At 41.0% G+C, this 15,698-nt stretch overlaps 1 protein-coding gene across 2 annotated transcripts in view; it reads right to left on the reverse strand.

The window, feature by feature from the left end:
* The window catches only part of LOC125463164 (semaphorin-3A), a 409,874-nt gene that overhangs the window by 226,763 nt on the left and 167,413 nt on the right, over positions 1-15,698 (reverse strand). For both annotated transcript variants that reach the window (XM_048554000.2, XM_048554001.2), the window contains exon 2: positions 9,219-9,410. In XM_048554000.2, the coding sequence (XP_048409957.1) occupies positions 9,219-9,330 (112 nt within the window). In that variant the 5' untranslated portion in view covers positions 9,331-9,410. The remainder of the gene's footprint in view (positions 1-9,218; positions 9,411-15,698) is intronic.

A 15,698-nucleotide genomic window follows, 5' to 3' on the forward strand; every position in this document is an offset into this window, starting at 1 on the left:
GATGCCAAACAGGGATGTTCCCTCCTAGTGGGGGAGCACCTCAGTGGTCAAGGACATTCAGCCTCAGATCTTCAGGTAAGCATCCTCAAGGCAGCCTTTGAGATACACAACAACAGAGTCACCTAGCAGAAACTGACAGCCAAGTTCTGCACCAATGAAGACGGCCTCAACCATGATCTTGGGTTTATGTCATGCAACATGTGACCCTATCACGCTGTTCTATATTTGTAAACACTTTGTTACTGTGATGTTTTGATAGCACCACCTTGATAAGTTGCTAATGATCTCTCTATCTTAATTAGTTTGTATAGTTTTGAATTACTTATTACATTGGTTAGACCCTCGACATGCGACTCTGACACCTATCGTGTTATTCCAGCAATTTAGTTTAACTCCAGCACCATCTTATTTGTAATTTTTGTAATTATATTGCTGCCTCATTTAATTGGATTATAGGTCATCCCTTTGCTTACTATTTAGCTGTTGGCACTTCACTCACACTATTCCTACGATCTTTTGATCTCTCTACCCATAAATTCTGTGTCAGCGTGCTTTTCCCTCTCATTTCACCTGATGAAGGGCCTGTGTTCCAAAAGCTTGTGATTTCAAACAAACCTGTTGGACTATAACCTGAAGTCTTGTGGCTTTTATCTAAATGGAAATGAGTTCTACAGACTTTCAGCCCTCTTAGACAAAGCGACGGAGATATGGCTGGAGGGTGGGAGTATCTGGCACAGACACAATGGATCAAATAGCCTTCTAAACTGAAAAATTCTGTGAATCTATGATTCTATTTCCCCTCAGCTCTGTGTTCATTAATTGACCCTTTTTTTTATCAAACCCATGTCCCCAAGTTCTGTTCTCTCTCATGGGGAAACATGCTTTTATCGTTCACTCGTTCAAGTCCACTCAGCACTTTATATGCCCCAGTAAGATCACTTGTCATTCTTCTTAAATTTTAATGGATACAGATCCAATCTGGCCAATGTTTCCTCAGGAGATTGCCTCAATATCCCAGAAGCCAGTTGAATAAAACTTTTCCGAACAGCCTTTAATGCAATTATATTATTTCTTAAATAAGACCAAACTTGCATGCAGTTCTCCAGGTACTCTCTCACAAATGCCCTATACAACTGTGATTACACTGACTACCTGTTATATTCCATCCCTGTTGCAATAGTTTACAACATTCAATCACCGTCCGAACCACTAACTGCACCTATAGAAAACTTCATGCAATTCATTTACCAGATCCCTCTGTATTCAAGTTCTGCAATTTCTGTCCACTTAAATATGATGCTGCTTTTCAGTATCTATTTTATATGAAATCGATTTTACTGTGCATTTACATTCATTTCAATTTCAGTTGTCACATTTCATAAATACAGAAATGCTAAATTTATTTAATTCAAATAAATAGGAACTTAGGAACCTATTAAATCAAGTTGTTGCTTTTATTCTGAAAGATTTGGGATTTGTTTTATTAGTACTTGTCAGTCTCATTTTGCAATTCTGTCACTTTTATAATAAAACCTATGAACTGACGGTTCGGACCTCTCCATATTTTGAAAATCAGCTCCAATAATACCTTTATTCTTTGCATGAAAGTGTGAATCAGTCAGAATTAAAAATATAACGATGATCAGGAAATCATTGATGATTGCAGGAAAAATCCCAATTGGATGGTACGGTAGCTCAGTGATTAGCACTGCTGCCTCACAATGCCAGGGACCTAGGTTCAATTCCAGCCTCAGGCGACTGACGGTATGGAGTTTGCACATTCTCCACATGTCTGGATGGATTACCTCCCACAGTCCAAAGATGTGCAGGTTAACCATGGGAAATCCAGGGACTGGTGGGTCAGTGTGGGATGCTCTTTGGAGGGTTAGTGTAGACTCAATGGACTGAATGACCTGCTTCCACATTGTATGGGACTAATGTACTTTAGGGAAGAAAATCTGCCATTCTTAAGTGGTCTGGCCTACATGGGACTCCACACCCACAGCAATGTGGCCGACTCTTAACTGCTTCTGGGCAATTATGGTAGGGCAGTGAATGCTGGCCAAGCCACAAGCACCACGTCCATGAATTATTTAAAGAAAGAATAAATGTGAAACAGATACAAGCTACACCACAGTGAAGTTTACACAGTATGAGCTGTGTGTGACATGGGTGCCTCTGAAGAATGTGAATGCTACATCAGCCAGCACACCCTTCCATGCAGACTGTCCAATTTTACATTCAGAGAAAAGAGGAACAGGAGTAGGCCATTCACCCCTTTGAGCCTGCTCTGCTATGCATTACAATCATGACTGATGATCCAGCTCAATTTCTGTCCTTGCTTTTCTCCCATACCCTTTGATCCCTTTGGCCCCAAGTGCAATATTCAACTCCTCCATGAAGTCATTCACTTTCTGTGGGTGAAGAAATTTCTCCTCATCTCTGTTCTAATTGGCCAACTCCGTATTATTGGGCAGTGACTTTCTGCACGCCCCTGTCATTGGACTATCCATCCTAAATCTTTCCTGTCTTTTCCTATTCAGATATCAAATCATGTGCACTGTTCTTGTCATCAAACCTTTGATTAACCTGCAAAATGACCAGGAATGGAAAATCCTAAAACTTATGTTAAAACTTGTTTCAAGATGACTCTCCTTAAATCCTTGTGTTATCAAAAGTGTAAGCATACACACTCAATCTCAGGACACATTTTCAGTTCTGGCTTTTAATTTGCTGCTCATGATGGGACCGCATTCATTGAGCTAAACTTACACCAGCATCTGTTGTGACCCTACAGAATTCTTACAGAACCTCGGCACCCATGGACCAGTGAACCACAAACATTCTTCACCACAATGGACATTTCGGCACTCTATACCAGTATCCCCCACAACAACGATATCACCACCACAGCCTCAGTACTCAATACCAACAACTACCAATTTCCAGATGCCATCTTACACTTTGTCCTCAACCACAACACCTTCACCTTCAACAACCAGTTCCTCATCCAGACACATGAAACAGCCATGGGGACCAGACGTGCACCCCAATATGCAAATTTTCCTGCAGAAGTTCGAGCAAGACTTCTTTGCAGCACAGAACCTCAGACCAGCACAATATACCAGATACATTGACGACATTTTCCTCCTTTGGACTCAAGGTGAGGAATCACTGAAACAACTATGTAGTGACGTCAGAGAAAGTAGAAACTGCCGATGCTGGAGAATTGAGGTAATACTGTGTGAAGCTTAATGAACACAGCAGGTGAAGCAGCATCAGAGGATCAAGAAAGCTTGATGGTTTGGGTCAGGACCCTTCTTTTCTTCTGAAGAAGGGTCCCGTCCCGAAACATTAAGCTTACATAGTGACATCAACAAGTTTTGTGCCACCATCAGACTTACCACAAACTACTCCTCAGGATCTGTCTCTTCCTTGGACACATGCATCTCCATCAGGGACAGGTGCCTTAGTACCTCACTCTACTGCCTGCCCATGGAGAACTTCACAGTGAGGTTGTACACTTCCTCACTGAGCCAGTGTTTGATTGTAGCTGTGTCATCACTCTGATGGGTAACATTGTCAGCGTGCCTCTGGTGAAGCATCAGTATTCTGTCCTATTTCTATGTCTCAGCATAAAAATAAGAAGGGGACAGAACACCAATACTTCACCAGAGGTGCACTGACGATGTTACCCATCAGAGTGATGACACATCTGCAATTAAACACTGGCTCAGCAAGCAAGTCTACAACCTCTTCCACAATCCGAGCTACAAATCTCAAAAACTTTAATAACTTCCACAATGCAGCACTTCTCTAGCTCCCACCCTAAACATATTTAAGAAGCCATCCCCTACGGGCTAGCCCTGTGCATACACAGGATCTGCTCGGATGAGGAGGAACACGATGGACGTCTAAAGATTTTGCAGGACACTCCCATAAGAATAAGACATGATGCTCAACTCATCGATCACCAGTTAGATCATCATCCGGATGATGAACGCAAAAGGAAAGAAGGTCTGTGGTGCATTTGTTTTAATGCGAGAAGTGTAGTAGGTAAGGAAGATGAACTTAGGGCTTGGATTAGTTCCTGGGAGAATGAGGCTATTGCTATTACTGAGACTTGGTTGAGGGAAGGGCAAAATGGGCAACTAAATATCCCAGGATATAAATGCTTCAGACGGGATAGAGAGGGAGGTAAAAGCGGTGGAGGAGATGCATTACTGGTCAAAGAGGATGTCACAGCTGTGCTGAAGGAGGGCACTATGGAGGTTTCAAGCAGTGATTCAATATGGGCAGAGGTCAGTAATAGGAAGGATGCAGTAACAATGTTGGGGCTGTACAGGCCTCCCAACAGCGAGCGTGAGATAGAGGTACAAATATGTAAACAGATAATGGAAAGGTGTAGGAGCAACAGGCTGGTCGTGATGGGAGATTTTAATTTTCCCAACATTGAATGGGATTCATTTAGTGTTAGGGGTTTAGATGTAGCAGAATTTGTAAGGAGCATCCAGGAGGGTTTTCTAGAGCAGTATGTAAATAGTTGAACTTGGGAAGGGGCCATACTGGACCTGGTGTTGGGGAATGAGCCTGGACGGGTGGTTGAAGTTTCAGTAGGGGATTACTTTGGGAATAGTGATCACAATTCCGTAAGTTTTAGAATACTCATGGACAAACATGAGAGTGGTCCGAAAGGAAGAGTGCTAAATTGGAGGAAGGCCAATTATAGAAGATTTGATAGGAACTGGGGAATGTGGATTGGGAGCAGCTGTTTGAGGGTAAATCCACATTTGATATGTCAGAGGCTTTTAAAGAGATGTTGATTAGAGTGTAGGATAGACATGTTCCTGTGAAAATGAGGGATAGAAAGGGCAAGATTGGGGAACCATGGATGGCAGGTGAAATTGTGAGACGAGCAAAGAGGAAAAAGGAAGCATACATAAGGTCTAGGTGACTGAAAACAGACAAAACTTTGGAAGAATACTGGGAAAGTAGGACTAATCTGAAAGGAGGAATTAAGAGGGCTAAAAAGAGTCATGAAATATCTTTAGCAAACAGGGTTAAGGAAAATCCCAAAGCCTTTTATTCATACATAAGGAACAAGAGGCTAACTACAGAAAGGGTTGGCCCACTCAAGGGCAAAGGAGGGAAGTTATGCAAGGAGCCAGAGAAAATGAACGAGATTCTTAATGAGTGCTTTGCATCGGTATTCACTGAGGAGAGGGACATGATGGATGTTGAGGTTAGGGATAGATGTTTGACTACTCTAGATCAAGTTGGCATGGAGTGGGGGGGTGGGGGGAAGTGTTGGGTATTCTAGAAGGTATTAGGGTGGATAAGTCCCCAGGTCTGGATGGGATCTATCCCAGGTTACTGAGGGAAGAGAGAGAGGAAATAGCTGGGGCCTTAACCGATACCTTTGCAGCATCCTTAAACACGGGTGAGGACCCAGAGGACTGGAGACTTGCTAATGTCCCCTTGTTTAAGAAAGGTATCAGGGATAATCCAGGTAATTATCGACCGGTGAGCCTGATGTCAGTGGTGGGGAAGCTGCTGGAGAAGATACTGAGGGATAGGATCTATTCCCATTTGGAAGAAAATGGTTTTATTAGCGATAGGCAGCATGGTTCTGTGCAGGGAAGGTCATGTCTTACCAACTTGCTATCCGCCCTGTCTATACCACTCATGATTTTGTAGACCTCAATCAGGTCCCCCTCAACCTCTGTCTTTCTAATGTAAATAATCATTCTTTGAGGAAGTAACAAAGTTGATAGATGAAAGAAGGGCTGTAGATGTCATATACATGGACTTCAGTAAGGCATTTGATAAGGTTCCCCATGGTAGGCTTATGGAGAAAGTGAAGTCACATGGTGTCCAGGGTGTATGAGCTAGACGAGTAGAGAACTGGCTGGGCAACAGGCGACAGAGAGTTGTAGTGAAAGGGAATTTCTCAAAATCATGAACTGTGACCAGTGTGTTCCACAGGGATCTGTGTTAGGACCACTGTTGTTTGTGATATACATAAATGATCTGGAGGAAGGTATAGATGGTCTGATTAGTAAGTTTGCAGATGATATTAAGTTTGGTGGGGTAGCAGATAATGAAGGGGACTGTCAGAGAATGCAACAAAATATAGATAGATTGAAGAGTTGGGTGGAGCAATGGCAGATGGAGTTCAATCCAGGCAAATGCGAGGTGATGCATTTCAGAAAATCCAATTCAAGAGTGAACTATAGGGTAAATGGAAAGGCTCTGGGAAAACTGATGCACAGAGAGATCTGGGTGTTCAGATCCATTGTACCCTGAAGGTGGCAACACAGGTGCATAGAGTGGTCAAGAAGGCATACCGCAAGCTTTCATTCATCAGACGAGGTATTGAGTACAGGAGTTGGCAGGTCACGTTACAGTTGTATAGGGCTTTGGTTCGGCCACATTTGGAATACTGCATACAGTTCTGGTCACCACATTACCAAAAGGATGTGGATGCTTTAGAAAAGGTGCAGAGAAGATTCACCAGGATGTTGCCTGGTATGGAGGGCACTAGCTCTGAAGAGAGGTTGAGTAGATTATGATTATTTACATTAGAAAGACAGAGGTTGAGGGGGACCTGATTGAGGTCTACAAAATCATGAGAGGTATAGGCAGGGCGGATAGAAAGTCTTCCGCCGCCCTTCCGCCCCCAGAGTTGGGGAATCAATTACTAGGGGTCACAATTTTAAGGTGAGAGGGTAAAAGTATAAGAGAGATATGCCTGGAAAGTTCTCTATGTAGAGGGTGGTGGGTGCCTGGAACACACTGCCAGCGGAGGTGGTAGAGGTGGGCACGATAGCTTCATTTAAGATGTATCTGGACAAATACATGAATGGGGAAGGAGCAGAGGGATACAGATTCTTGGAAAATAGATGACAGGTTTAGATTGAGGATCTGGGTCGGCGCAGACTTGGAGAGCCGAAGGGCCTGTTCCTGTGCTGTAATTTTCTTTGTTCTTTGTTCTAGTTCCCATGTGCCACAGCTAAAAAACCACAAAGACCTCCTCTGAAGACAGACACAGGATACAACCGATAGAATAACCGTCATTGTCCAGTACTTTCCTGGAACTGAGAAACTACACCATCTTTGTTGCAGCCTTCAACATATTTTCGAAGATGATGAGTATCTTGCCAAGATCTTCCCTGCGCCTCCACTCTGCACCTTCAGACAATGGCCAAACTTTAAACAGACCATTGCTCACAAAAGACTACCCAGCCTTCAGGACAACAGTGACCACAATACCACGCACCCCTGTCGTGGCAACCTCTGCAAGTCATGTCAAATCTCTGACATGGACATTACCATCATATGCGGGAACACCACCCAACACATACACGGAAGATACTCATATGACTCAGACCATGTTATCTATCTCGTACATTGCAGGCAAGGATGCCTTGAGGCATGGTACATCAGTGAGACCAACCAGACGCTACAATAACAGATGAATGGACACTGAACAACAGTTGCCAGACAGGAATGTTCCCTTCTAATGGGGGAACATTTCAGGGTTCAAGGACATTCAGCCTCCAATCTTCGCGTAAGCGTCCTGTGAGGCAGACTTCAATATACACAACACAGAATTGCTGAACTGAAACTGACAGCCAAGTTCCATCCCCGTGATGACAGCCTCAACCATGGTCCTGGACTTATGTTGTGAGACATGTGGCCCTATCACGCCATTTTATGTCTGGAAACACTTCCTTAATGTGATGTTTTGACAGCAACACCTTAATAACTTGTTAATGACCTTTCTATCTTAATTAGTTTGTATAGTTTTGAATTACTTATTACATTGGTTAGACCCTCGGCATGCGACTCTGATACCTATCATGTTATTCCAATCATTCAGTTTGTGTCCAGCACCAGCTTATTTTTAATTTTTTGTAATTATCTCTCTGCCTCATTTAATCAGATTATAGGTCATCCCTTCGCTGGTTATTCAGCTGTTGACACTTCACTCTCACTGTCTAACACTCTTGGTCACCTGCAGAGACTTATTATCTGACACTCCACTCACACCAGTGTATGATCTTTTGATCTCCTGTCCTGATCCCTCTGCCTGTGAACTCTGTGTCTGTGTGCTCTTCTCTCTCACTGCACTTGATGAAGGGGCTGCGCTCCAAAAGCTTGCAATTTCAAATAAACCTGTTGGACTATAACCTGGTTTCATGTGACGTCTGACTTTGTCCACCCAGTTCAACACGAACACCTCCACGTTCTGAAAAAGGATCACCAGGCCTGAAACATTAACTCTGATTTCTCTCCACAAAATGCTGCCAGACTAGCTGAGTCTTTCCACCAATTTCTGTTTCTTTTACAAGATAATAAACAAGTGCCTTATAACAACTGGATAAAACTGGATAAAAAGATAAAGACTTTTTACCAGTGCTTTCAAGGTTCATTTCACAAGCCTACCTGTTTACTGTTTGTGCTGACTGAACAAGTCAAATTTCTATTTTAATACTAGAAATACTAGATATTTTAAGGGCTAGTACAGTATTTTTTTGTCAATTAATTTCCAAAATCCACCCATTTCTCAATGAAAATTATGAATCAATCAGCTTGTTAATGACAGTTTGTCAGGAATTTAAAAACTGCAGCAAACTTTAAATAAATAATTGTAATCATTGGGTTAGACATTCAGCTTGACTTAAGATGCATTCATATTACTGCAACACATTTAGGATTAAGAAATCTGAGATATATTTACGAAAGAATTGTAATCTGTTTCCTGTTTCTGTGAATGTTATTGATATTACAGTTCCAGAATTTTTTATTAGTCCTGAATCATGACATTTTCTGCTGGAATGATCGATAGTTATTTTAACATGGTGCCCACTCACTTTAACAAAGTGAATGAGAATTTGTCTTAAATAGGTATTTTAAAATTTGTATTTGCATAAGTGATGACAATTAGAATAGACATTGTTTCATTCTGTATTATTCCAAAAACTTTATTTACATGCACTGCTTTAATGTCTTAACAAAAAAAAGTGTATTCCTGTAAACTTTGAGAATAAATATACACATTACACTTTTTAAAAGTGCCACAAAAATTCACTGCTGGTTGAAAATGTGCAATCCAAAGTAAACAGTTACACAAATGAAAAAGAATCACCTTACATCAATGAATAGGAAGTAAATTCAAACAGAGTAAGGGAAAGCAAAGAAAGAGAAATGGTTACCTTTGTGAGAAAGCTTCAATCTTGGCACATTGTTCTTCCCCCTCTGACAGTTCACTGCGGCTAGAAGCAGCAAGCTGGAGCAGAGCACTAGATTCCCAGTGAACCAGCCCATGGTTTGCAGTTTCTTCCAGTGAAGCTTGAGCACAACGTCTCTGGATTATAAACCCCACACAGTCAGAGGAAACCTAGAACCTGCAGGTGACAGGTGAACAGAGTCAGCATGGTACAAATGACCGAGCCAGCCTCTACCACAAGATCTTTCTTCCAACGACTGCTCATTCCATCAGTCAAGTGGAATAATGTTCCACACACCCAGGTTAATGACCACACTCAGTTTTTTTGCGAGATTATGAGGTAAAACTGTGAAGCTTTTTCTGTGGGAACATAAAGCTTTTGAAGACTGCAGCACTGTTCTTGCAGAGCACCCTTTTATTTACTCTGCTCCTTTTTTTTAGGCTACCAGCTTCGACTGATCCTGCTCTTTGGCTTCAATTCAGTGAGTGCGGACAAGCATAAAGAGCTCCCACTTTTATCACTGAAGGCAGTAGACGATGAGCTCTGCTTGTGCTGCGTCTTTTTCTCTCTGCTCTAAAGCCTAAATAACAACAGAGGAGCAAGCTAGTAGTGTACATCTCACTCCTCCCTTGGTGCTGCAACACTGCCTAAAACAGCCGGAGCTGTGGGGAGAGAGAGAGAGTGTGTGTGTGTGAGAGAGAGAGAAAGAGAGAGAGAGAGAACAGTCTAGTTCCTGCAGCTTTCAAAGGACACCCCTGTCAGGATACGAGTTCAATTTAACCAGCTGGGATTGTCTCCAAAAGATAGGTTAAAGGAAGGAAGTCAGTCACTTATGATGCACATCATTAAGGGAGAATAAATCATAACTTACTCATATCTCTATGGAATAAATGAAAATATTGTCTTACACTTTAACGAGAGCTATTACAGATGATTCATGTTTCTCACACTTAGTAGTCGTTGTTGGTTGGATTTTAATCATTTAACCTCTGTCTATACTACACAGTGGAATCAGCATTTCTTTTCAGTTGATCCATTGTGGCGTTACAATATTCAAATTAAACAAATCATCAATTTTGGTCGTTCCCACACTTTTTCCTAATCCCTAGAACTCCATTGCCTAGGGCTGCAGGCTCAAATTAAATCCTTTAATATGACACAGGGACAACAGTTGTGTGTGTACATGTGCACTTGCTCTCTGTGTCTCTTTTTATCATGTACACAGACACACAGGCTCTCTCCTCAATTTTTCCGGTGAATAAATTTACCCACCAGCTGCTTTGAACATTTTTCATATTCACAGTTCAAGATTTGCATTAGTAAACCAGACAGCAAAAACATAATACAAAACTCTATCTTTTTATTTGACAAATATTTTGTCAAAGGAGCTTGTTTGAGTTCATCCTGCCACCCTGTGGTATTCTCGACTTAATTTCTCACATATGGGAATTAGGCATTAAGTGAAAAGACAAAAATGTCATTGTTCATTTGAATCAATCCAAACCTGGCAGGCCAGTGAGATCTTCAGCGAATTCAAATAAAAACAGGTTAGCTTAAGGTTGGGAAAAAGTGGTTGGAGGTTGTGAAAGATTTAGCCTTCAGCAAGTAGGAATTCCATCCAGAAAGAACAAAAATGAAAAAAAAGCTTCCATAAGGTTACAATAGGTCACCTTCAACTAAAGAACAGCCATTTTCAGCAAAGCTATTGTTTAAAGGAATGTTGAGCATCACCAGAACCTCTTTCACAATCAGAATATTGTTTTAAGAAACCTTTCAACAATTGTTAAAGTGTTTGTAGCTAATAATATTGCACAGTTAAATAGAGGATCTGAGAACACAGACCCAGAATTAAAGATGTTTAAAGGTGTTCATTAAGAATAAAGAACAACTGCTAAATATACCCATTTGTAAAGGGAAAGCCTGCATTTGTACAAACATACAAACAACCAGTAAGCCACTAGTAAATCTTCCTGTGGATGAAAAGGCATCAAAGAGAAGATAGTTTCTATTTCAAAGAACCCAAACATCAGTAAATGGTTTAAACATAACGTTGGTCCCTACTAAACTTGCTGGTTAAGTAAAAGGCAATGTTACAATATGTCTCATGCCCAGTAAATAGTACAAACAAACAAGATAAAATTGAAAGTTGTAGTTTTGACTGATCTGTAACATGTCTCAAACTTTTCCTCTTCTGATTTCAATGCGTAACTTAAGCTGGTAGAATTTGTGAGGGACAATGTCCTTGATTGATGCATTGGTGTCTATAGGCAATGTGAAGCTGGCAAACCTGAGTTATACTGCTGGCTCTGCATTTGGTCGTCACCATAAGGCATAATGGAGGATCTCTGTCCTGGTGTACTTGGACAAATGTTAATGTGAAGTAACTTATTCAAATATCCAGTCAACTGCATCAAAAGATCCAACCACTGTTCAATCACCACACACCTATTATCCACTTTCCAACAATCTCCAGCCATAAGATTACGCAGGAACCTTCATAGGTCCAGCTCACCATCTCACACTTAGCACTGTCACAAGCTTCACACCCATATCTCACACCTTGTAACCGCTGACATTCTTTACACAGATAACCATTCCACTATTGGTATTGACTCACTACCTTCTTTCTTCCAGAAGGCAGGATAGAACAGGAGCCAGCAAGAATTAATGGAGTGATGGGTTAACAGGTGCATTTACCTATCCCTTTAGATTGTTGGCCTTTAAAGAGATGGGCATGGCTGAGAATTTGTTGCCATTTCTTCTTGTCCCTCTTTAGGCAGCTGGCCCTGCAATGTATCCTCTTTTACTATTCTAGTCATGGGCTACACCAAAAGGAGATCCTAATGGGCTACTGCTTGTCAGGAAAGAATTGGTTTGCAAACAGACATTACTTCACCCAAACTAGTGTCTCAGTAATAAGCTGTAGAAACTGCAAACAAGTATGGAACTGCAGAGGATAGAAGAAATAATACAACAACCAAGAAATTGTCAGCCTAACCTTTAAACAGAGCTGTTTTGAAATAAGGGATTGGAAGTTTGGGGTCCTTTCTAATATCAAAAGCATATTCAATTGTGTATGTTGAAGAGCAAATGGTGGAACCAGAGTGATCAGCTGTTGGGGAATAAATTCTGGGACATTGTGGTGAGGCTGTCAGTATGAGAAGCTGGGGGAATCACATGGGTTCTTACATTAAAAATGGCAAAAACACATCTTCCAAATGTTTGGAATAAGGGGCAAATTACATCATTGCCTCAATCAACCTGCCACAGGATAATTATTTCAAACACAGGTTTGTCTGTAAAATCCAGGATGATGGTTCAGTGTGCATTGAGTGGGCTCAACAAGCTGAATGCTACTGTTTAGCAGCTCAAAGCTCCAACATGGTAATGCTTGTGTTAAATCAGCACATGCTATCACACTCAGTGTACTCCATCTGCTCCTGCTGGTGGTGAAGGGACCTGCACTGGCTCCTTCACAAATAACTCCTGGTTCTATCTGGGCAGTGTCATTGACAAATGTTGACTGGTCAGATTTTTCAGAGGATTCTGAAATTGGATGGACCATTGTCACTGAGGGTCTGAGATAATAGCTGTTATTAAATGGTATCCACACAATTTTTAAACAGCTTTGTAACAGTTAACAAGCAGCAAACAGTACAGAACTCAGACTTTGCTAGTTTTTCTTGCAACCACAGAAATATAATTAGCATACTGATTGTAAAGTGTTTATGTCTGTAATGAAATGAAACTTATCCCTAGTCATTGTGAGAAACAAAGGGTCCTAATTGAAATATCCTTAGTCTACCTTTGCTCACATTAAGGATAAAAACAGAAGTTGCTGGAAAAGATCAAGAGGTCTGGCAGCATCTTTTTTAAAAATCAGAATTAATGTTTCAGGTCCGGTGACCCTTCCTCATCTGCTTTGTTTCCAAGCTGGGTGAATAATGTTAATTGTCATTAGGCACCAAAGTGTAGCTTGTGTATCAGTGAGCTGTTAAACTACAGAGCAATCAACATCTTTATCACTGACATCATCTTGAGTCAAACTCCTGAATGCCGCAAGGATCTGTGGGCTGTGTTTGTGAAGTGGTAAAATCTTCAACTTCAGAAAGAATGTAAAACCTGCAGCCATTTGCAAAGAAACAGAACTTGGTGCTGGTACAACTGAAAATAATGTCCACTGCCAGGAATTATCCAAAAACTTGATATTAGCTTAGTCGCTTATTAATTATATCATGGTGAGCACTTTTAACTTTGCTGTTCCCTGCCTTTGTTAGGAGCAGTCAGGAGACCTTTCACTTCCTGCAAACCTTATTTAGCAAAAAGCACAGAACATGTAACTGTAATTTAAACATCTTATTCTGATTGTATTGTAGTCACTACAGATTTCAATGCACAATGATCTCAAGTTATTGATTGCAATGCGCACCAGCAGGACAGAACATAGGGGGAGACTTAAAAAATGGTCAAATAATTTTTAGAAAGGTGAGTTTGAAGGTGGGGGAGGGGCAGTTGATGGAGGGCAAAAAGGAAACTGAAGTTATTTATGACTGGAATTAGAGAGAGGAAGGACCTAGAATGATCATGAAGTTTGAAATATGAAAATATGTTGCCCTGTAAAGTGGAAAAATGGAAATGAAGACAGGGACATATTACGGTTTTCTCTCATTCAGTTAAGACTATGACAGTGTTAATGTTCTGGGGACCTGGGTTTGAATCCTGCCATGGCAAAAGGTGGAATCTGAATTCAATAATTGTCTGGAATTAACAGTCTGATGATGTCCATGAATCCATTGTCAATTGTTGGAAAAGCCCATCTTGTTCACTAATGTCCTTTAGGGAAGTAAACTGCCATCCTTACCTGGTCTGGCTTACACGTGACTCCAGACCCACAGCAATGTGGTTGGCTCTTAACTGCCCTCTGGGCAATTATGGATGGGTAATAAATGCTGCCTGGCCAGCATCGCTGTCATCCCGTGAATGAATTTTTAAAAAGTGTTAAGATCTAAAGCTAGTCATCAGAAGTTGGTTTGTTATTTCCAAGGACAGCCAAATGAGTATGAAAGTTGTGAGTACAGATGATCTTTTACAAGACAGAAGAGCATGAAAGAAAAGTTTGTCTTATAAATGATCAATGGAAATGATCATTGAATGTGTTGAGCAGCAACAGAAAAAAAGATTTGGATTCAGAGGCAGTCTCGAAAGGTTCATTAAGTTGACCCTGGAATCGAAAGGATTTTTTTCTGAGGAGAGATGGAATAGGTTGGGCCTGTACTCATTGGGGTTGAAAAAATGTGCTGCAACCATATTGAGCATGCAAGATTCTTCGGGGACTGAACTAAGTAGATGTTGAGAGGTTGTTTCCCCTTGTGAGAGGGTCTAGGAAATGGAGACCAAATTCTTAGAATAAGGAGTCATCCAGTTAGGACAGAGATGAGGTGCGTATTTTTCTCTTAGCAGGTAATGAATGTATGGCATTCTTCATCACAGAGGGTTGGTTGTTGAGGCTGAGTCAATAAGCATAATCAAAGCTAAGATAGACAGATTTTTGTTAAATCAGTAAGGATTCCAAATACAGGCAAGTGGAGTTGAGGATTAGCAGATCAGCCATGATCCCAGTGATTGCAAAGTGACTTGATGGGCCACATGGCCTACTTCTGCTCCTATGATTATGGTCTTCGGCTCAGAGGTAATGATTCTTGGACAGGAGGTTGAAAGTTCAACCCAAGTTCAATCATTAGGTTAGATTCAATCTAACAGAACCTGATGGGAGCTAGAGAAACACATAGGTGTTGGTCAGGGGTAAGAGATTGTTTCCTGGTTTGCTCAATAGTGAATAAAGTAAATATTGAATCAGTAAGGTCTAGACAGACACTATTAAGATCCCACAAATATGCTTTAAATAAATGTCTGACCAGACTACATTTAGGCAAAAACAGCTTTACAAACGGTTTTGGACAGCACACTGGAAAAGCTTGCAACTCTCCCTCAATTTGAGAAACTTAAACATCAGGCTAAAGCACTGGAACGGGATACCTGTTTACCATTACAAACAAAGGACACTTCCTCAGGTCAAGGATGAATTGGCAGATGAGAAGATTAACTCCAATCTGCACCCATCTGATCAGGAGGAGAAAATAATAGATTCTGGCCTAATGTGACATAATTTGTCACACAGGGCAAAATATCACAGGAAAATCCTTAGTTACTGGTGACATGAATAGACTCAAGAGAGAACAGATATTTTAAGTGAAGTATTGAGGATTGCATGAGAAGGTGGACAGTTTAGGCATACGTTATTAGAGAAAGGGACAGATTTATTATAACTTTTCTATCGTTGTTGAAGCATTTCTTAAACAGTTCTGTTTTACAAAACATGAAGTCAGAGCATTTAGAGCTGAATTAATACTATTCCTAATAAGCCTACAGGGTGTTGAATAGAATATGTTGCAGCAGAGTGTAAGG

This window comes from Stegostoma tigrinum, chromosome 25 (genome assembly GCF_030684315.1).
Source record: "Stegostoma tigrinum isolate sSteTig4 chromosome 25, sSteTig4.hap1, whole genome shotgun sequence".
NCBI lineage: Eukaryota > Metazoa > Chordata > Chondrichthyes > Orectolobiformes > Stegostomatidae > Stegostoma > Stegostoma tigrinum.